Below are 22,019 nucleotides of genomic sequence, written 5' to 3'. Positions count from 1 at the left end.
GTGAATTGTGAAGTCAGATGAACTTATACTTTGCTACACGGCTTTGCTCGCGTCGATTACTGACTTTGTGACTAATAAAAGTACATCAGCTACCTGCCAATAAAAGTCCTGTCTAAATTGGCCCAGCCATTTCAGAGATTAGCCAGAACATACAGACACACAGACAAAAATTATAAAAAATGTTGATGTATGTTTGTGTAAATAGACACTCCAATTTTATTTATTAGTCTAGACAAGATGGAACTAATAACACGATTAAAACTACATAGAACACCATGTCAATACTACTTCACACACGGAACGGGAATTGAGAAAGAAATCCTTGAAACTTTCAGCTACAGGCTCCAACTTTGTACCTAGGTAATATGAAGGAACACTAATGTTTAAGCTACGAGGAAAGTTTTGGAAGTCAATTATACGTAGTTATAAAGTATATACTACTTTTTAACAAAAGATAAGCGAGTTAAGTGAGGTTTTTTTTCAAAATGTGTCGTGGATTTTCTATCTTATATCTTTGCAATTGAGTTAAAAGTCTTTCATTACCGCTATGATTTAACATATTTATATACAGGTATTTTTTTTAAAGAGTAACGATGGAGTTTCTTTCTCGTTCTCCATTCGAAGCTACATATAGGAATGAGCACCTAGCTTCACTGACAGACTGACGGACAATTCAATTTGACGTTTCAAAAGTGTCTAATCAAGGATTAATTGAAATAAATGCTCTGAATTTGACTTTAACTTTGTCCAAAAAGATCAAAAATCCCAATGATTCATTAATCTAAGACAATACCTCTGACTCATTTGAGATCACTGGACCAAATACTATTTTTTGTTCGCAATATAATGCAACAATAGCGTAATGATAACCTAGTAAAACTCACAAAAAAAGAACACTATTAAACCCCAACACATTTGCAACTTTATTACAAAACAGTAAGGTATAAAGTTCTAAATATCTGTGTCAGAAAAGGATGTTTCCAAGCCAAATTACTATGGAGAATATTATTACTAAAAACAAAACCAAAATCTCATCTATGACCACACAAAACAGACCCTTATCGACAAATTCCTTTTAGTTTTTAAAATACCTCATACTAGACAGTGAATAAGTATTATTTTATCTTAAACTTTTTTTGGTTTAACAACAGCAATATATCCTGGGCGACCCGACAGAACCCACTTATGGTATATGGGTGAAGTCACTTAAAAACTGTTTCCTAGCTAAGCTACTAGGTGATCTGCTGACCTACTAATACACAAGATGGGGTGAAGATAAATAAAACCGCCTCTGTGTACTGTTCTAAGCTGGTATATATTTTGGTCTTACAAATCAATTTTACCTTATAGTCTTACCGGTAACGAAACCATAGCTCGCTTTTAATTGCGGCAACGCCATCTATCGAGCTATGAGACAACATTTTCAACAATAATATTTTTTTTTTTACCTAAACAATAAGTATGATCTTGAACATACCGCCCACCAAGGACATTTAGTGGCGGAATGTCCTTCTTAACATTTGTCCTTAAACTAATAATAAAAGTAACTAAGATAAAAATAGGTTTTTGCATAGAAGAAATTTGCACAGGTTTAACAAAAAGACAATTCATTAACGGGTAAAATTACAACTGTTTTTCTTAACACTAAATAAACTTTGAAAACTTAATAGTAAACTTAAACAAAACTTGTAAACAAAGTAAGTAAAATCTTCAACACAAACTATTTAAAATAAACCTTACAACTAAACAAAAATGTTCATCATGCATAACAAGTTGAGATGATACAAAGCATGTAGTTATTAAAATACTATTTATCTGCTACTGGCAAAATACACAGTTTGTTAGTTGGCCTCTTAATAATGCTTGTTTTGGTTTTTAATGTGACAACACGAGTGACTTTATCATCCCCTGGATGCTTTTCGACTACACGTCCTAACATCCAACGACTTGGAGGTAGATCGTCCTCCTTAATTAGAACAACGTCTCCAACGTTTGGTTCAGGAACAATGAAAGACCATTTATATCTGTTCATTAGATTCGTAAGATATTCACTGGACCATCGCTTCCAAAAGGATTGCAGCATTCGCTGCACGAATTGCCACCTTGTTAGAGAACCTACTGAAACATTCTCGTAATTGTAATCCGGTACGGAAACAAACGGTTCTCCGATTAAAAAATGTCCCGGAGTTAAAGGCATAGATTCTCCTGGATCGTCTAAATGAATAACACTAATAGGCCGTGAATTCAAGCAAGCCTCGACCTGAGTAAGGAATGTACTGAGCTCTTCATATGTGAGAGTAGACTCGCCTATTACGCGCTTAATATGGTATTTTGTGGACTTCACCCCCGCTTCCCATAGACCGCCAAAATTGGGTGCATGAGGGGGAATGAAGTGCCATTCAGTGCCATTTGCTTCTAAATTTTCTGCAATGGATGATTGCAAAGTTGAAATTTGCTGAAGTTCCCTAGAAGCACCAACAAACGTGGTACCATTGTCGCTCCACAACTTTGAACAGTGGCCTCGTCGAGACACAAATCGTCTAAAGGCAGCCAAGAATGCCTGTGTGGTCATGTCACTGACTACTTCGAGATGAAGAGCGCGTGTAGACATACACACAAACAAACATATGTAGCCCTTGTACGATTTGTGGCCCCTACCTTTAGTGGTTCTAATATTTATTGGACCGGCGTAATCAACACCACTGTGCAGGAACGGCCTTGCCGGAGAGCAGCGAATAGATGGAAGCGAACCCATCATTTGATTGCGAATAGTTGCTCTTTGTTTCGCACAAATGATGCACTTGCGAACGTATAGCTTCACCAGTTCTCTTACACCAATGATCCAATAAGCGGTTCGCAAATAATTAATCATTAATTGTGGACCTCCATGTAGAGTTTTACTATGAGCGTCCGCAATTAAGAGTAGGGTAAAATGTGACTTCTTGGGCAAGATTATGGGGTGCTTTATTAGTTCATCCAATGGAGCCTTATCTATTCGTCCTTGAACTTTCATAATGCCTTTGTCATCAAGGTAAGGACATAAGGATTTGAGTGTGCTATTTTTCAAAGGTAAGTCTGATTTATCATATAATTGTTTGTACTCTGTTGAAAACTCTTTCTTTTGTACTATCTTTATACAACATTCTAATGCTTCATGTATCTCTTTCTTTTGCAGGTAATGTTTGCTTCTGGTATCTCTGTTTAGGAACCGACGACAATATGCAACAACCCTTAATAACTTTGACAAAGAAGAAAATCTCTCAAGTAAGTCAAAATCATCTGATATAATAACTCCTACATGAGTCTTAATCGACTGTTCTAAATTGATCTCTAAATCTTTTGGTCTGATATAAATAATTTCCTTTTCTTTCAGAAACTGTGGTCCTGAAAACCACATTGTATTTTGCGTAAACAACCCTGGTGACAACCCTCGCGAGGCAACATCCGCTGGATTATCTTTAGTCGACACGTGGAACCACTGCGAAGCCGTCATTGTGGTTAAGATTTCGGATGTCCTATTGGCGACAAAGGTTTTCCATTTACTGGGGTGGCTGTTGATCCAGGCTAACACCACAGTAGAGTCTGTCCACGCTTTAACCTTATCCTTGGGTATATTCAACACCTCAGCAGTTTCCATCAATAGTTGTGACAGGAGAACTGCCCCACACAGCTCTAGGCGAGGAATGCTTACTTGTTTTATTGGTGCCACGCGAGTCTTTGCAGCCAACAATGACACCTTGACCTCCCTACGTCTTTAGTTAGTCGCATGTATACTACAGCGGAATATGCTACCTTCGACGCGTCACAAAATCCATGGAGCTCTACGTCGGTTTCTATGGTTTTCCCCAGCCAACGAGGTATATGAACTTCTGTAAGTAATGTTAGCTCTTCCCGATAAGTACGCCATTCTTCAGTTAAATTTTTAGTAAGTGGTTCATCCCAACCGAGACCCGCGAGCCATAATTTTTGTATAAAGATTTTAGCTACAACTATTGTGGGCGCTAACCAACCCAATGGGTCGAATAATCTAGCTATATCAGAGATTACAGTTCTTTTTGTTGCAGGTGTATTCTGAAGCGGCGGAAGATGGACGGTGTACCGGAAGGAGTCATCATTACGATCCCAGGTAAGTCCCAAGATCTTCATAGTATTATCTAATTTCATTTCTAATTCCTTTTGATCTCTATCTTTAGCTTTACTCTCATTTTCTTCGTTGCTCTCTACTTTATATTCTATTGTATTAATTTGATCTAATAACTCTTTATTGTTAGTGCTCCACTTTTGAAGTTCGAATCCTCCTTTGGCTAAAAGTTCTTTCATTTGCTTGTAGATTTGGATGCCGGTAGTTACGTCATCGCATCCAGTCAGTAAATCATCCATATAGTAGCAACTTAGTACCTTTTCAGACACGAGAGGATATTCGTCGCCTTCGTCGTAAGCAATTTGATGGAGAGTTCTGACTGCCAGGTAAGGTGCCGACGCTGTTCCAAAAGTAACTGTTACGAGTTCATAGTCTTTGATCGACTCGTTAGGACTGCTCCGCCAGAGTATCCTTTGAAACATAGCATCCTCATCAGCCACTCTAATTTGACGATACATCTTAATTATATCTCCTACCAGTCCAATAGAGTGAGTTCTCCATCTCATAATTGTGTGCCTCAACTCCGCTTGTAGTGTTGGTCCAACCATCAAAGTATCATTTAAAGACACTCCTCTATTGTTCTTTTGGGATGCATTGAACACAACTCGAACCTTAGTAGTGGTTTTGTCTTCTCTTACGACGGCGTGATGTGGTAAATACACAGCTATTTCTTTTTTATCGTCATCTTGTTTCACAGGTCGCAGGTGCCCTAAACGTAAGTATTCTTCAATTACATCCGTGTACTTTTCCTTTAGCTCAGTGTTCTTTGCCAACCTTTTCTCTAATGATTTTAATCTGTTTTCAGCTATAGCGCGAGAATCACCTGCTGTGCACTGCGGATCCTTAACTCGGAATGGTAACCGGACTTCATATCTACCGTCTGCTCTTCTTTTAGTTGTGGCCTTGTAAAAGTCTTCACATTGTTGTTCTTCTGGCGAAAGAACCTTTTTTGTACTAGTCTGATCTTGAATTTCCCAAAACTGTTTAAGAATTTGATCTAAATTGAACTGAGCGTGAGCTACACTAACGCATGGTTGTGTGTAACTTGAACTATTGTTAATGTTTGACCTATGTACTACACCAGATAGAATCCATCCTAATGTGGTGTTCTGAGCAATTAAAGTAGCAGTTGGACTTTTGATTATGCCTGTTTTTATTATGCAACCATAAACATCTGCACCTAGTAAAATATCAATTTTACTAGGTTGATTGAACTGTGGGTCGGCCAACTGTAAGTTGGTGATATCGAGCCAGTTAAAAGTATTTTTATTTAAGGCTTGATCCGGTAAGTATGAAGTAATTTTCCTAATGACGTAAGCGTTGAAATTTAATTTAAAACCTGAATCTACCCTGGATTGAATAGTTATATTCACCATATATTTCGCTATAGTTGAGTTCTGACCTAATCCTGACACCATTCCATGTATGGGAATTTTCTTAAGCCTTAAGAACTGCACTGTGTCCTCGGTCACAAAACAAGCCTGTGAACCTTGGTCCAACAGAGCTCTTACTACCTGATAGTTACCCGTCTTGGACTCCGCTTTTACTAGAGCAGTAGCTAGTAAAACTTGTCCAGGAACAGGAACCGTGTTGGTAGATATGCAAGAGACTACTGGAGCAGAACTAGTCGAAGGACTAGCTTCAACGACAGTAGGTTTTGATGCAGTATCTCTTTTGTTAGTACCGTCCAGATTTGGGTGCAGCAAGGAATGATGACGCTTATGGCAAAGTTTGCAAGTTGTTGGCTTCTTACAGTTTATTACCGTGTGATTACCTCCTAAACAATTAAAACAAATGTTGTGTTGCGCTACAAAATTACGTCTTTCCTCCAAGGGTTCCTTTGCAAATCTTTTACAAAAGCACAGTTTATGAGACTCGTTACAATACTCACAACGTATGCTACTTGAACTCACTACCATTGATTTAGCAACATGCGAATGATTATTCTGATTTTGAAGATTTCTTTTTGGTTCTATAAATTCAAGAGCGCGGAATCGGTTCTCTAAAAACGTAGCAAATTCATCATAAGTAGGCAATTCATTAGAATCGTGATTACTAAGACTTAATTCCCATTGTTTCCGCGTTTCTGAATCGAGCTTAAAAGTAACTATGTGGATGATAATGACATCCCAAGTTGTCACATCTACCTTTAGATTTTTCAAACCGTTAAGACAGTCATTTGTTGTGTCTAACAACTCTTTTAAAGAAATCGCTGACTCAACATGCATACGTTTTAACCCGAAAAGACGTTTCAAAATGCAGTTAACTAAATACTTTTTATTGCTGTATCTTTTCTCTAATTGTGCCCAACATTGACTATAATTTGCTTCGGAAACCGGTGTTTGTCTCACAAGCTGTTCAGCCTCACCGCTAAGATGACTCTTTAAGTAGTGCATTTTCTGAACATTGTCTAAACTACTATTGTTATGCACGAGAGATACAAATAGGTCTTTAAAAGTTGTCCACTCAGAGTATTTGCCACTAAAATTTGGAATTGATATTTTTGGTAATTTTACAAAAGAGTTTGTACTTGATTTATTTGAGTTACTAGAAGTACCAGGTTCAGGAATAGTAGCCTTAGGAACATCATATTTAGCAAGCATAGACTTAATCAGACATGTGTATGTGATGTATGTGTCTTCTGTACTATCATATAATTCCGATAACATTTTAATCCCTTGCGTTTCATATTGTTCATGCAATTTAGTGTAATTAGTAACAAACAAATTCCAGTCCCGTTCTAATAACTCTCTTCTAGTTTGAATATAATCAACAGACAATCTTTCTTTAGGCGACTTTTTCAAATTAGTCAAGCCACGATGAATAACATTTTGAAGTTCCTTTAAAAGATTAACTAACCCTTCCATTTTATTGACCAAAATAACAACTCTAATAAAATTTAATTAAACTTAACAAAAACAATACTTAAATGAATTTTTCTAAGTGGCCAACTAAGAAATTAGTCTAAGTGTAAAAATTTACTAAAAATTTTACAAGTGTTTGAACTTAATAATTTACTGGGACGGGAATCCGGCATAGACTCCTCGTTCCCTCGTTTTTTATAAAATTATTCTAAGTCTAACCTGCACAAATTACTCTAAGACAAAATTAAGTTAAAATAAACTAAGTCTTTTCTTCATAGATCACAATCCGATAAATATTCTAAGTCCGAAATTTCTTTGGAATAGAGATCAAAGTTGCTTGAAACTTTTTTGAAATATAACAATGAAAAGAGTACTCACAGTTGCACTTCACACTAACACTCTATGGTCCTGTAAGTGGCGCCCTCTGTGGCTGGAAGTGGCAGCCTCTGTGACTGCAAGTGGCGCCCTCTGTGGCTGCCAGTGGAACTATGCGTACGTCCCCTATGACGTCACGTGCCGGCTGCTTCTGCGTCACCTTGCTGTCTTCTAGTGGTGATGATCTATGTGGCGCGCTCTGGTGGCCACTCGTTGAACTAATCCGCCAAAGCTGGCTCAGATCACCGCCTATGCTGTGTGAAGCTGTCGCCGCTAGTGCGGAGGACTCGCGTACCTTTCTGTAGCGATCCACTACAAGTACGCGGAAAAGCGGCCAACGCGGTGGCCGTTTTGAACTCAAAAAACTGTCCAAACGATCCGGCTCGAAGGACCAAATGTTTCCTAGCTAAGCTACTAGGTGATCTGCTGACCTACTAATACACAAGATGGGGTGAAGATAAATAAAACCGCCTCTGTGTACTGTTCTAAGCTGGTATATATTTTGGTCTTACAAATCAATTTTACCTTATAGTCTTACCGGTAACGAAACCATAGCTCGCTTTTAATTGCGGCAACGCCATCTATCGAGCTATGAGACAACATTTTCAACAATAATATTTTTTTTTTTACCTAAACAATAAGTATGATCTTGAACAAAAACATTATTCCTTAAGATTACACTAAATACGAAATAGTTACAACGTTTTACAAGGGAATCTGTAATGGTTTCTAAGGCATTTGGTCTCGTTTTTGAGAAAGTTAATGATTAATTTTTGTGAAAGAAATAGATAGTCTTAAGCGTTAACATAATTCGTCGTAGGTTTCGGTGATCAGATTTCATCAAGTTAGAAGCGTGACAGGCCTTAACACTTAGCTTGATTTTAACCAGGCCAAAAAGATAGTATGTCGACTAAAATTATAATCCGGCTTGACCCACGTGTTTGAAATTAAAAAAAAACTTCATATCGTGCCTTTCTTTTTTTTTTCAGGGGCGAAAATCATCCCATGACTTCTCCCACCTTGGGCGAGGCGAGAGGGGCCGTCAGACTCTTACTGACTAAAAACAACTCCGTTCCTACTCCTGCTCTTTGAGCCGGAGCCCCGGTAAACACGCTAGATAGTCCGCAGCTCCGGATCAGGCATTACCCCTACTGATCCCATCTGACCTTAATCACACTAAAAGGCTTAATATAGCTTTATATTTGGACATAATGTATGTATTTATGTACACTTCTGCTGACTCCGCATAACAGCAACTATGAACTTGTAATTTTCCATAACATAATAATTAAACTAAAAGTTACTCAACAATAAATTAATTTCTGAAGCCTATATCAATAGATGTAACTTTTTGAATACAGAGAACTTAATTAATTAAACATATTGGCGTAACTCGGCGGGGGGTGGGGGGAGTAATCTCCTAACTTAGTATATAATAGACAAGTTAAACTTAAGTTTGAGTTCAATCGATCGTGCGATGTATAACGACAGTTCAATCGACTGGGTTGCTACAGGCGTTGATGTATGGAATTAGTTATAGGTTCATAATTTTGGTGATGAAGCGCCAACGAGTGGAATTCTTTGTGAGAATATGTGTTTCTTAAAGGGCATTCATCATCATATCAGCCACAAGACGTCCACTGCTGAAAATAGGTCTCCCCTAAGTGACTTTCAGACTGGAAGCTACTAAGTTAGCAATAGGTTTAGTCAATTTGGTTACTTGCGGCTATGTGTGCTCCATCGTAGGTCGATTGGCAGGTCATTAAAGCAAATTCTGAACAAGGAATCTTGAGTTCAAATCCTAGGTCTATTTAGAATCTTGATCCTTGAAGGTTGAAGATTACTTTATCCCTTCTGATGCCTTCGGGAAATAAAATGTGATATGTTTTATGTTCTGACAAATCACCATGTCTCGTTTGCTATATTATTTTGAACTATAATTACTACGCTTGGTGTACCTTACTTCATAAGCAGAATATCACACAAAAGGCGAATGGTCCTATTAATTATAATTTTTCAGTGACATTTGGCACAAATCCAAATCCTGTGTCTGCCATTAAAAGAAATTACTTTATTAACTATTCATAGTCCAGTAGTAGTTATCTACACGACGAAGTATTTAGAACAGAAACTAAGGCGACGAAAAGGGCAGTTATTATATTAACTATATGTCTGTGTGTCATGTGTATGTGAACTTGTATGTTTGTAAACGCACCCACGACACAGGAGAAAATCCTAGTGTGGGACAACGTTAAAAAAAAAAAGAAATCTAATTATAGTTATTATGTAGTAGTGTAAATTACATGTGTATCTTCACAGATATTTTGAACGTAAGTAATAACAGCAGCCACAATGAACCTTTTGTCCTTTTCCAGATTTCAATAGCAAACAATACAATGTGATAGGCGTGGGACTTCTAACCCGTTAAGGCTGAGTACTACATCTAATTTTATCGACAAAAAAAATAATATGGGGGGTTGAACCCCTAATTGAAAATATAGGAAAATAGTAATTTTTTCGGTAAGAATAATTCACAAATTATTTTTTTTCTCACTAAAACATTATCGAACATATGAAAAAAGTAATGAATTAGTTAGCCAAGGTTATTAGCTACCGTTTGTCGTCTTTTTTTTGTTTCTACGACGCATACAACCTTTGATATCAAAAAAGTAAAAAAAATATTAAAATGGCCATAATTTTTAGGGGGAGGGGATTCGACCCCTTCGACCCAGGACTTTTGTCGTTAAAATTAGATGTAGTATTCAGCCTTAACGGGTTAGAAGTCTCGCCCCTATCACATTGTATAAACAAAAACAGTATCAATTTTCCCAATACACACCACGAGTCTGTACGAATGTGCCTTTTGTTGGAAGCAAGATGGCGGCCCTTCGATCATTGACGTCACTTGACGGCGATACAGGGTGTATTATTTATCATTCGTTCGTTTGCTCCTAATTCCTGTATTAATGTTTCAGCCTGTAGCTGTACAATGAGATCGTGTTGGACCCCTACCATGGAATTGACGATCGAGTGACAAAAGTGAGTATTTGTTGTAAAAGCTAGGATATAGCGATAGCACAGCTTACATTATGATACAAAAAAGTGAACAAAGTCATTACAACGCGCTTACTCTATTTTTATCCAACTTTGTATACCATATACCAGTTATTATTTTTTCCTTGACAATAAACCCAACTAAAAAGAAAATAAGCAGTTCCACAATGACAAGCAGCTGTTTTTTTTAGAAAAAGAAACTAAAGCGCCAACTCGTCCGTGATCTAGTTTAAGTTCAATATTTCTTGCCGAATCATTTAACTACATTTAATTTCAAAAAACGTATAGGTATAGTTGCTAACACAAAAGCCTGTGAAATATGATACTTTTTCTCAGTTCCCCTAACCAAAGCCAAGAGCAACTCCAGTGTCTTACAAAACCGTTCACTCCTGGGAATGGGAACAACAGACAATTGGAAAAAACTTCTCTCATAATAGTCGGTTCAAATGATAAAAAGTGTAATGCTTATAATTTGCTGCGAGCTTTGATTCGTGATTAACAGATAGTTCACGAGCAAATGGAGGGCATTAATCTAATTATAGTAATTATGTACAATAATTAGTTAAAGGAAAATGTATGAGAATTGGTAGCATTAGTCTTTGGCTGAGATTTTGGTTGTGTATGAGGATAGTAATGAGATTTATTAATGTAAAGCTTATTTGTTTTCAAAACTAGTGATTTATGTTATTAGTTCAATAAAATATTCTTCGAGTTTACATCACATTGAACATAATATTAAGTTCAGATACAACGTTGCAATATCGAAATTTGATTCATATAACTTCATTTAAAAACCGAAGCCTAACTACAACAACACTAAAAAATCAAGAACAAAAAAACAGACAGTAAGTGGCACAACGATGAACAATATTCATTTAAAATATCTCGACTAATTAACTAACAACGTAACAAAACATCGATAAACTCACACAACACTCGATAGAACTCATGGTACGGGCCGCTCCCTATCCATCACTAGCGTTTCGCCAGCCAACATAATTGATCACATTATTTTTCCTGTTATTATTAATTGTTCCGCCTCTGTATTCAATCAAACAGCCTGTATATTGCTGGAATCTTTTAGAACCGTTTGCAAAAGACTGATGACTGGCTTTCATCGAGTTGCTGGGAGGAAAGAGGGCGTAAGTCCAGTGATGATTGAAGGGAATATGGTAATTGTGATCATAATGTAGCGATCTGTTTAGATTGCGTGTTGACAGCGAAAGACAGAGCTGTTGGGATCATTCTAATGTGTCGCGCTGCTATTGAAAAATTGAGGCTGTGTTTCGCAAATTGGCGAAGGTTTTTAAGGCTTAATATTTGATGTAGTAGGTATTTAAGTTATAGGAACATGTTTTCAACAAGGTAAGTTAATAATTAAGCGCTTCTAGGTGGAAAGGTAATTTTGTAGTACCTTTAAAATTACGTAGAATATGCAAGCAGACACGTTTTTAAGTAAAAACCGGGAAAATAAATGAACTTCCCCGCGTTGTCTGTTAACAACCACGAGTAACGTAATTTCCCTAATTTTTCCGATGTTTTAGACCCAAAATGTATAATTAACTAAGAACTTTAATACCGAAATTTACATTTTGATACGAAGTGCGAAGTCACTTTATTAAAATTAGTTGTTTACGAACCTTTTTGACCGGCAAATATTCGTATTATCCGGGTAGAATGTATTTTGGTCGTGATAAGCCCCGGTTTAAAATATATTAAATTAATTTCTGGAAGTTAATGGAATAATGTGAAGGGTTGTGGTGTCCACTGTCGATATGTTGGCCGTTGCGGTCAATTAAACCTGTGAGGGTAGCTCTGTCTAAACCAGAGCCGGGTAAAAATAGATTTCGGTTTGTATAAAATTATTTCTAAAGTTAGTTTTGTTGGTGATTGCTTTGTGATGTTTTAATTGGTTTATTTGATGTTAACCTGTTTAATATTGGTTATTTATAGATCGAAAATAGTTGGTGTACTTGAATTAACATAACAAGAGTAAAATTCATGATAAAATCAGATGAAAAGCACTCTAAATCGGCGTTACCAAATGCATAAAGGTAACAAAAGCTAAGTAAGTACAAAAACTTATGTATGTCAGACTGAATGCCACCGTCCCGTAGTTTCTGTATACCCCATGGGGAAAAAGCGTGGGTTTACGCACTAATACACACAATAATACCCAACTCAAAAATATCATACAACGTAACATTCGACCAAAACACCATCAAATAAGTATCCACCCACAAAAACACATCAAACATAACCTCTCTTCAAGTTGTCAATCAAAAAATATCGATAAATATATTACGTAAGTATCGATACCGTCGCATCCCTATTCGGGATTTGATTCCCTGTTTTGGGATCAAAGTATTTGAGAATAAGGTCGTGCCCTTCCCATAGAGGTTCGGGACGATTTTATTACCCCTACTGATCCTGGAGTATTGGTATTGCCTCGATTCCAACCTATTTTCATGCTGATCGGATACAGATAGGATTTTTCGATATTGCCGTATCTAGATTCTTGTGACAGACCTCGCTGCCTGTGTACGATGAAGATTTTTTGCTGAATGTGCAGTTTAGGTTATGAATTTGTTATTTTGTTCGCGATTGTCGGATTCGATTTCTGGGTTGGGCAAAGTTTTATTAAGATTTATCAGTTTTTTAATTTTACTCTATAACAGCGTATAGTCTTTTTTTCCTGAGAGGGGAAAATCATCCAATGACTTCTCTCGCCAGGGCGAGGCGAGAGGGAGTGTCAGACTCTTATTGACTAAAAAACCCGTTTCTCTGGAATAGTACCCAGTAAGTGGCAACTGGCTCGTTCTCTATTACAATAATAACCCATGACAAGAGCAGAGTAATGAATGAAATTAAAGTTAGTAAATACTGATTTTAAAGAGCCATGAAACATTTTGAACTGAATATTTTTAGTATGTACTGAAAGTTTGATAAACTACTAAAAAGTATAAGCTATTTTTCACAGTCCACTCGATTACACGTGGATATTCACCGATTTTAATTAAAACAACTTTAATAAATCTCACCGTACATTGTAAATGTGTGCGCTACGGGTGCTAGATAAATAGGTACCTAGTAATACCTAGGTACCTATGTATTAGTCTCTCAGTACATAAATAAATTACTTAAAACTAATACATATTTCTAATCTAGACTTGAATCTAGGCGAATCTCTTGTTTAATTATTGGATTAGGTTTGTAGATTATTAAATTTATAACGAAATGGCCAATTTTGATACATTTTGAATTATTCATCGATATTTACTTTACATTGTGTATAGTGCTTCTAGGTTTGGTTTGAAAGTAGCCATTTTGTTTCAAATTCATAGTCATTATAACATACATAACTTCACGCTTTTTTAATACCTGTAAAGGGTAGGCAGAGGTGTTCATTATATAAGAGCCATTTTTGCTACTTTCATGTGCTATTATAATAAATATCAATACTAATCGAACCTGACAAACCCATTGTTTTTTTTTTTTTTTGAGGGCGGAAAATTATCCAGTTGCTTCCACCGCCTTGGATGAAGCTCTTACTGACTAAAAACCAGCCCGCTCCTACTCCTGTTTTGAGCTGGAGCCCCGGTAACCTTTTACGTTGTCCGCAGCTCCGAACCTTAAACTTTACTCAAACTTCATTAGAATTACAACTTTAAACCTTTATAATTAAAGTCCAAAATCCAATAACTAAAAATATTTTCAACCGTGTTTTGTCATAAGCACACGTGGTGCCATGTGTCATCGGTTAAATCAGTGGACGGACAGACAGACACGGGTATTGTATTACAATAGATATACACACATATAATGTATGATTACACGCCCCCTTTGTATTTGCTATCAGTTTTTGTTAGTTCAATGAGGTAAACTGATACCGTAGTGGTGACCATGGCCGTCTTTTGTTAATAAATAGTGATTTTTTAATTGATTTAGGGTGATCTCCTATCAGAGATGTGCTATGCTACGTTGCTGTAGATGCGTTTGGTTTCCACCAATCATAGTCATTGGTACACATAGCTTAGCACTGGTGGAAACGGATTCAGCTAAGCAATGTTTTTTTATATGGAAAGATGCGTGCTATGGATGTGTGCTATGGATGGCTTCCCTACATCGCACAGATACTTTTCGGCGGTGCGTCTTCATAGCACATCTTACTCGCACAGCTTAGTATCAGTGGAAACGGTCACATAGTTTCACAGCTCAGCTATTAGATCTTCGTACCCTTATAATATACCTGTTTAAGTAAAGAAAGATAGTGAACTAAAATCAAAGCAAGATTTGATTTTTTTTTTTTTTACAAAATCTATACGAGCCATATAGTTAGTTTTTTACTAAATAGTAACGGACTGTTAAAACACATTCATTAAATCAAAATAATATTTAACCCTATCAACGGCTGGAATCAGGTACAAAAGTCCAAAATAACAAAACAACCCACTTGACACAAACCACTCGACGTTTAACAGTTAAAAACGTCAAAAACAATATGTCACTTACAACCCTTAATAAAAAACAAAAATAAAAAAAAAACAAATCACATTCAAATAAAAACTAAAACAGAACAATACAAATTACAAAGCCGAGGTACACAGCATATCAAGGTATATAGGACCAATTTAACATGAACTCGCTTTGTTTGGTCTTTCCGCATTATGCAGAGGTCAGCTTATACTGGTTGTTTAGCTTGATGTGTTGCCACGTAGTATTTTAATTAAAGTTTAATTGGTGGCCAGTAAGTCCCATAAATAATGGCTGGCTAACTCTTTACGCTAGGGTTGTGCGTTCGATATTTGAATTCTTTCGCCGGACAATTTGTATTCGCGTGGACGCGAGTTTAGCAAAGCTGTGTAATTTTCTCGTAATTATTTTAGCTGAGATTTCATTTATAAGTATATTGATGTTTTTAAGAAGTATGATAATATTATGTATCTTTAAAATCATTGCCTTGCGTTAAATCAGATTTTAATCTAATTAACTATTTGTTTTTTTTTTAGAGTATTTTCTATTTAGTTCAGCGTTGTTAGTTACCATTTAATTAATTTGTTACTTAAACCTTAAACTCACGTAACTGTTTGATGAGAAAACTCGACTAGTTTCACGCCACGCTTTTTTTTGTGGAGGAAAAATCATTCAATGACTTCTCCCGCCCTGGACGAGGCGAGAGGGAGTGTCAGACTCTTACTGGCTAAAAACCACCCCGTTTTGGAGCTGGAGCCCCGGTAACCCGCTAGGTAGTCCGCAGCTCCGGGTCGGTTAGTCACCCTAGGGACCCATGTTCATAAAAATTTTCACATAACCATCAATGCAACTATTTTTTCAAAAAGCATAGTTTTAGTTTGTCATAGAAGAATAACTAAACCTGTTACTGTAATTATTTATTTTTCATATTACACGAAGTGTTTAACCCGACGCCTAGTAATATATTCCACGTACCTATACATTAGTATGACTACATTTTATTGACTCTAGCTCGCGACATATTACTATTACAGTTAATTCGGGTTTATGTTTGTTTATAATTAAATACTCGTGTTTGGAGAACACATTTCAAGTAGCACGGATGCGGAACACGCAGACGAACAAACACAACATATTCTATATAATGGTTTAAGTAAATATCTGGCGTTGAAATGGAAAATGTGATCTTTTGGTTACTTGGATCTAGGTAGTATTTGTTTTTGGATATGGTACAAGTTTAGTTCAATTTACTTTCTATTTACCTAATACCGTATCAAATTAATTATTATGTTATCGGCTTACTCAAGTAGTTAATTGTTTGACGAGGAACTCGCAGTAGCAGCGCGACAATCGCCGCGTCGGGTGTCACGGAATGCTGCTCATGAATATGAGCCCCTAGCATGGCTTGAAACTAGTTGAGTTCCTCGTCAAACAGTTACGTGCCCGGCGATAACATTAAATTAATATGTTAAATTAATTTTCTCACGAAAGCTAGTTATAATAAAATTATAATACTATATCGTACTGATTCATTTTTATTAGTTACTGAATGGTAATCCATTCTGTAATGGAAACCCTTATAACTAGACCTTTTTGTCTAACTATGAAAAGAAAAGGGGCCGTCACAGACATTTAACTAAGAACTACCTTCCTAATTACTTTTTAAATAAAATATTTAATAATCTAATTATCATTAATGATTACGTTTTAAGATAGACACAACATGTAAATAGTTATTATAAGTCAAATGTATTACCGCAATCCTTTAAAAACATCAAATTCAACGTAAAATTAAATCACAGCTCATAAAACAATAACTCCAATATCACGCGGAGACAACGCCGCGGGCATAAGTTAGTTAGTGACGTAATAAATCTACATATATTGGGGATGTCAATTAATTTGGTTGCGAGACTGTACACTGTACAGTATACAATGTACAATATACAGTGTACAGTGTACACGTCTCTATTAATTTCATATCCTCTGGCTTCGAGTTCATATTGATTTATGATTTGTTTCGGAAATGAATACCGCGCGGTCCCAGGTTCTATTAAACTTAAGTTACATATTGGTATTGTATTTACATTGTTAGTTACAGGAGATATTGTTTGTTGTTTTGATTAAACTTCTAATACCTAATATTGTAATTGTGTTAGTGTGTTAGTCCATAATGCGTCAAAAGTGTTGTATTTATTTCAATACATCTAAGGATGCTAACTAGTAGCGATAATAATAACTAGGTGCAAAATGGGAATGGTCTAAACCAGTGTTAATCTATCTATAAACCTATATAAAATCAATTGTTGTTCGTTTAGTCTCGCTAAAACTCGAGAAGGGCTGGATCGACTGTGCAAATTTTGGTTTTGATTCAATTAACTATTTGTAGAAATCTAGGGCAAGTTTTAAAAGTGAGACAGTCCGAAGTTTGCCAACTCAGCTAACTAGTCTATTATATAAAAATAAGTCTGGTTTTCCTTCCTGACGCTATAACTCCAGAACGCACGAACTGATTTCCATGGTTTTGCATTCGTTGGAAAGGTCTCGGGCTCCGTGAGGTTTATAGCAAAGAAAATTCAGGAAAAACGATATGGTGGCGAAACGGAGTTCGCCAGGTTAGCTAGTAACTTAGAAAAAATGTCTTGACCTTTTTTAAAAATATGATTGACTGATTCACAACTACAAACTCCAGCCCAATACAGTAGCAGCAAACTCCAAATAAACAAACACAGAAACGTCATTTTTTTTCGCAAAATATCCACTTCGCATATATGACTCGTGTGCCAGCCCTGAACTGGCCCTATACAAGCAAACCCGGCAAACACTAGCTGTATGTGTGCTCAGTAACTTTGAATACCATGTGTGTGTGTGTGCGTTATTTTTTATTTTATTTGAAAATTCTTGTTAACACATGCTCAAATGCTTTGCAATATGGAAGCGCTTTTTTTATTAACATATGTTTGTAGATTGTAGGTAGGTCTTTTATATTTTGTTACTAACTACCTATTTGTACTTTTTGTATTATTATAAGAGTAAATGGTTCATATTAAATACTGTGTATTTCATGCTTTTTGTTCTCTAAAATGGGTGTGTTTTTCGTAAGCGCACAGTTTTCAATCTATATACTTAGTATGAGTTTGCTTTAAGTTGAACGAAAATGAAACAAGAACGCGTTCAGCGCTCTGATTAGCCAGCTCGAATAGACCAACCAATAAGAGCCGAACGCGCTCTCGTTTCGATCTTGTTGAACTTTAAACAAACTTGTACTAAGCCTTCTGTACTCTAACCTGCAGATTTTGTATTCAATAGCCACACCTATGCCTCATTTCAAAAACCTATACACACAATTAATAAAACATTTCAAAATATACAATATTGTCAAGAGGACACTTCTGTCTATCCATTTAACAACCAAAAAGCGTAGATATTTCATCTTATCACATTCCTAGTAAAACTAACTGAATTTACCCTGACAAGGTTACAAATAAACTTGTCATATAATACATAGCGGCGATGTAAATAATTCCGCTTACATAAGTAAGTAGTTTCACTACACAGGATAATGTAATACGAAGGAGATCTGTCTCAATTGAATCCCTATTACTAGACAAATGGCTTTCTTTGTATTATAATAAAATAAAACCTAAAAACTAACCTATTATCTTATGGAAATTAGGTAAAATATATTTAAGTATTATTTACCTAATTAAATACCAACTACGTCTAGGTAAAAGTTTTCCTAAGTTACCTAGTAATTTATGAGAGAACTTAAGTTTTCAATAAATAGTAATTCGAAATCTAAAGTTTCTGTTCATAAACAATATTAAGGGTGCTTTTCCACCAGAGATGTGCTATGCTACGTTGCTGTTGATGCGTTTGGCTTCCACCAATCATATTCATTGGTAGTTACATATAGCTTAGCACAGGTGCTATGGATGTGTGCTATGGATGTGTGTTATGGACGACTTCCATCTTCCTCGCACAGCTTTACAGTTTAGCTATTACATCTTTGCGGCATAGCTAGGTACATAGCACATCTTTGGTGGAAAGAGCACCCTAAACGAGAAAATAATTAGTATAAAGAACTTACCACAAAACGCGACGATTAAATTCCTAAGTTTGGCACACATTTTGATATATTTCCCTAATAACAACACAGCACATATTACACTAATCAGTCGAGAGGATCACCGCCACATGTCACTATATGTCACTAACACTACTTGTCACTAAGTCACTACACAGTCACTACAAGTACCACTCTATGTTTCACGTCATTTGGTCATTTTTGACACTTCGTTCAGTCCAGCGTGCATCTGTAAAAAAAAGAAAAGAAATATTAGTTCAATTCAATTATTAATAACCTATGAAAATTAGGTACAAAATGGCTTCATGTCAACGTCACGCCTTTTATCCTCGAAGGGGTAGGCAGAGGCGCACATTACGACACGTAATGCCGCTATACAATGTACACCCACTTTTCACCATTTGTGTTATAAGTCCCATGTAATAGGGGTGAGCCTATTGCCATAAAATGACACAATTCCAGACTCCGTGCTACTACTGAGAAATTTTCGAAAAACCGAAAAAAGCCCAGTAATACTTTACCCGACCCAGAAATCGAACCCGAGACCCCTTGTCCAGCGAACTTGCGACCACTCGACCAACGAGGCAGTCAGTACAAAATTAATTTGACGAAATTATTTTTCTATGGGCCTAATTGTATTTCAGAGTCCAATAAAAACATGATTCTAAAACGTTGAAACACGAACCGATTCTTGCAACATCATAAAACAACACTCCTCCCAGTACTCGATTCCCTAAAATAACGAAAAGCATTTTCGGCCGACATTACGAAAAAAAAAACGGAAAAAAAAACAGCTTTATAAGCTACCAACCGAAAGGGCGACGGTTTTTTTTCTCAAATATGACAAAAACGCGAACACATTTTCTGCTTAAACGTCAAATATAAACACGAAAAAATTTTTGACTGTTTATTTTGACATTTGAACAGCTTTTTATTATTTTCGTAAAGGCGTTTTTTAAATGGTCCATAAAAAGTGTAATGACACATTAATATTTGGAGATAAAAGGCCGTGCCACGTTTGGGGCCATAGTTGTAAAAATTGACATAATATGTTTCGGGTCTCGGCACGACCGTAAAACATAATACATCTAAATAACTTTGTTTATTTTCCGTCACTTCATATTTTTTTCATCGACTCCTCGGCTTTTCGGGTTTATTGGCTACAGGGGTGATACGTAACTTTGACAATAGTACACTTTATTGATTGACTAACCTTTTTTTAAGGGGGGATAATCATCCAATGATTTGTCTCGCCTTGGGCGAGGTTAGAAGGAGTGTCAGACTCTTACTGAATAAAAATCACCCCGTTCCTACTCCTGCTTTTCGAGCCGGAGCCCCGGTAAACCCGCTAGGTAGACCGCAGCTCCAGATAATTGACTAACCTTAGAATGTTCATAGTACAGTAGGTATTTAGGCATACTACAAGATTTTCTTAAAAAAGTAACCAAAAGAGGAAAAATGCCTGATATTTAAAATAGTATTACTTTTGAAATTTCTACCTCTTTTTTCCTCCACTCACACAACACAAAGCTAATTAATAAACGGCTAGAAACAAAAATCAAAACAGCCTACAAAGCGATTTAAAACAAAAAAAAAATAACTAACTACGTCAAAAACATGTGTAACCTCTTTTTTAGAGAACACAAAAAATGTGTTCTAAAGTTCATAAGTCAGAGTATTAAAAAAAAAGTAAAGCAGACACCTATCTACTAGTTATGACAATAATTTATTTGGAACGCGACATAAAACCAAGCCTAGTTTAAATAGCCGATACTTTATTACATTGACATAAAAATAATATGTAAATGAATAGTCTAATAAACTAAAACATAATCTGAATGTCATTCCTTTTATCTATATACAAAATACTTGTTTTAAAACTGACAGAAAGACTAGTCATAGTGTCTACATTAAGATGGTTTCTGAATCTCCACGCTTGGCAGATAGATTAGAGATCGTCGTTTAAAGGGTGATTTCCCCCTGAGATGTGCTATGCTACATTGTTTGGGCTTGGGCTTCCGCCAATCATATTCGTTGGTACACATAGCTTAGCACAGGTGGAAATGGACTCAGGTAAGCTATGTTTTTTATATGGTAAGATGTATTGTGTGCTATGGATGGCTTCCCCACTATCGATACGTCGCATACTCGCGCAGCGAGCTGCGCATCTTCCTGGCCATAGCACATCTCTGGTGAAAAAGCACATTAAAAGATTCATGTTTACCATAGAGATATAATTTAAACTTTATTCTCTTGTAATAAATTCCTAAATATATTGAAAACATACATTATACAATACTTTTTAATTGCATCCGTAAACTTATATTTAACCAGTCACGCAGTCCAATGGTAACTATACGTAACACCATATTTTATCTTATTAGGTACTTACAGATAATTTCTTAACTCAAAACAAACATGTGCAGACGAAACTCTAATAGATTATTAGGTAAGCAATAAAAAACAATGATTCACACAAACTCCATTGCACTTGGACCCAAGTAGATTGCGACTAATACCTACTTTCTAAGCAATATGAATGAAATCATCTCGCCATAACGGCTAGGTAGCCGGTGCCCACTCAGAAAAAAATCATTAAGTTAAAAACTTGATTCTGCTTACGACACAACTTAACCCACGCTTAGCCCAGTTTAATTTTAACGTGGGGTCCAAGTTTCGAACGAGAAGCGACTTTAGAATTAAAAATATTTTTATTAAGCAAGATTTCGTTGAAATAGACTTAAACCTTATATTATCATGTTATTGGCTCACTCATGTATCTGTGTGACGAGGAACTCCACTGAGTAAGGCGCTAGCATAATAATTAATATAAGTTGAGTATGTCACAGGAAAGTTATAATTAAATTAAACCTTATAGTAAGTTTATCTCCAGAAGTATAGATACCTTTAAAATAACAAATTTTCTAAGATATTTTTAATTTTCTTAAGATTCTCACTCGTTACTGTCTGTCATTATAAGTAAAATAAATTATCGTAACTATAAGTGGGAATCAAAATCGTCTCA

At 36.1% G+C, this 22,019-nt stretch overlaps 1 protein-coding gene and 1 long non-coding RNA gene across 5 annotated transcripts in view; one reads left to right on the top strand and one right to left on the bottom strand.

Annotated features, from left to right (window-relative positions):
• LOC118276606 (nephrin) overlaps positions 1-22,019 on the bottom strand; it is a 284,280-nt gene that overhangs the window by 247,077 nt on the left and 15,184 nt on the right. For all 3 annotated transcript variants that reach the window (XR_004783681.2, XM_035594954.2, XM_035594953.2), the window contains exon 2: positions 18,998-19,223. Coding sequence is in view for 2 of the 3 variants with exons in the window: in XM_035594954.2 (XP_035450847.2) it covers positions 18,998-19,037 (40 nt within the window). In the remaining variant the exon portion in view is untranslated. The remainder of the gene's footprint in view (positions 1-18,997; positions 19,224-22,019) is intronic.
• Positions 3,908-5,219, top strand: LOC126911658 (uncharacterized). Of its 2 annotated transcripts, XR_007706178.1 has the most exons (4): positions 3,908-4,126; positions 4,331-4,467; positions 4,839-4,856; positions 4,947-5,039. It is a non-coding gene; the product is annotated as an uncharacterized LOC126911658 (long non-coding RNA). The 2 variants fall into 2 exon arrangements; XR_007706177.1 differs by lacking the exon at positions 4,839-4,856 and having other exon boundaries at positions 4,947-5,219.

This window comes from Spodoptera frugiperda, chromosome 17 (assembly GCF_023101765.2).
Source record: "Spodoptera frugiperda isolate SF20-4 chromosome 17, AGI-APGP_CSIRO_Sfru_2.0, whole genome shotgun sequence".
In the NCBI taxonomy this organism is placed as follows: Eukaryota; Metazoa; Arthropoda; class Insecta; order Lepidoptera; family Noctuidae; genus Spodoptera; species Spodoptera frugiperda.
The sequence above is the reverse complement of the archived record's forward strand: the minus strand, read 5'-3'. Positions and strand labels throughout refer to the sequence as shown.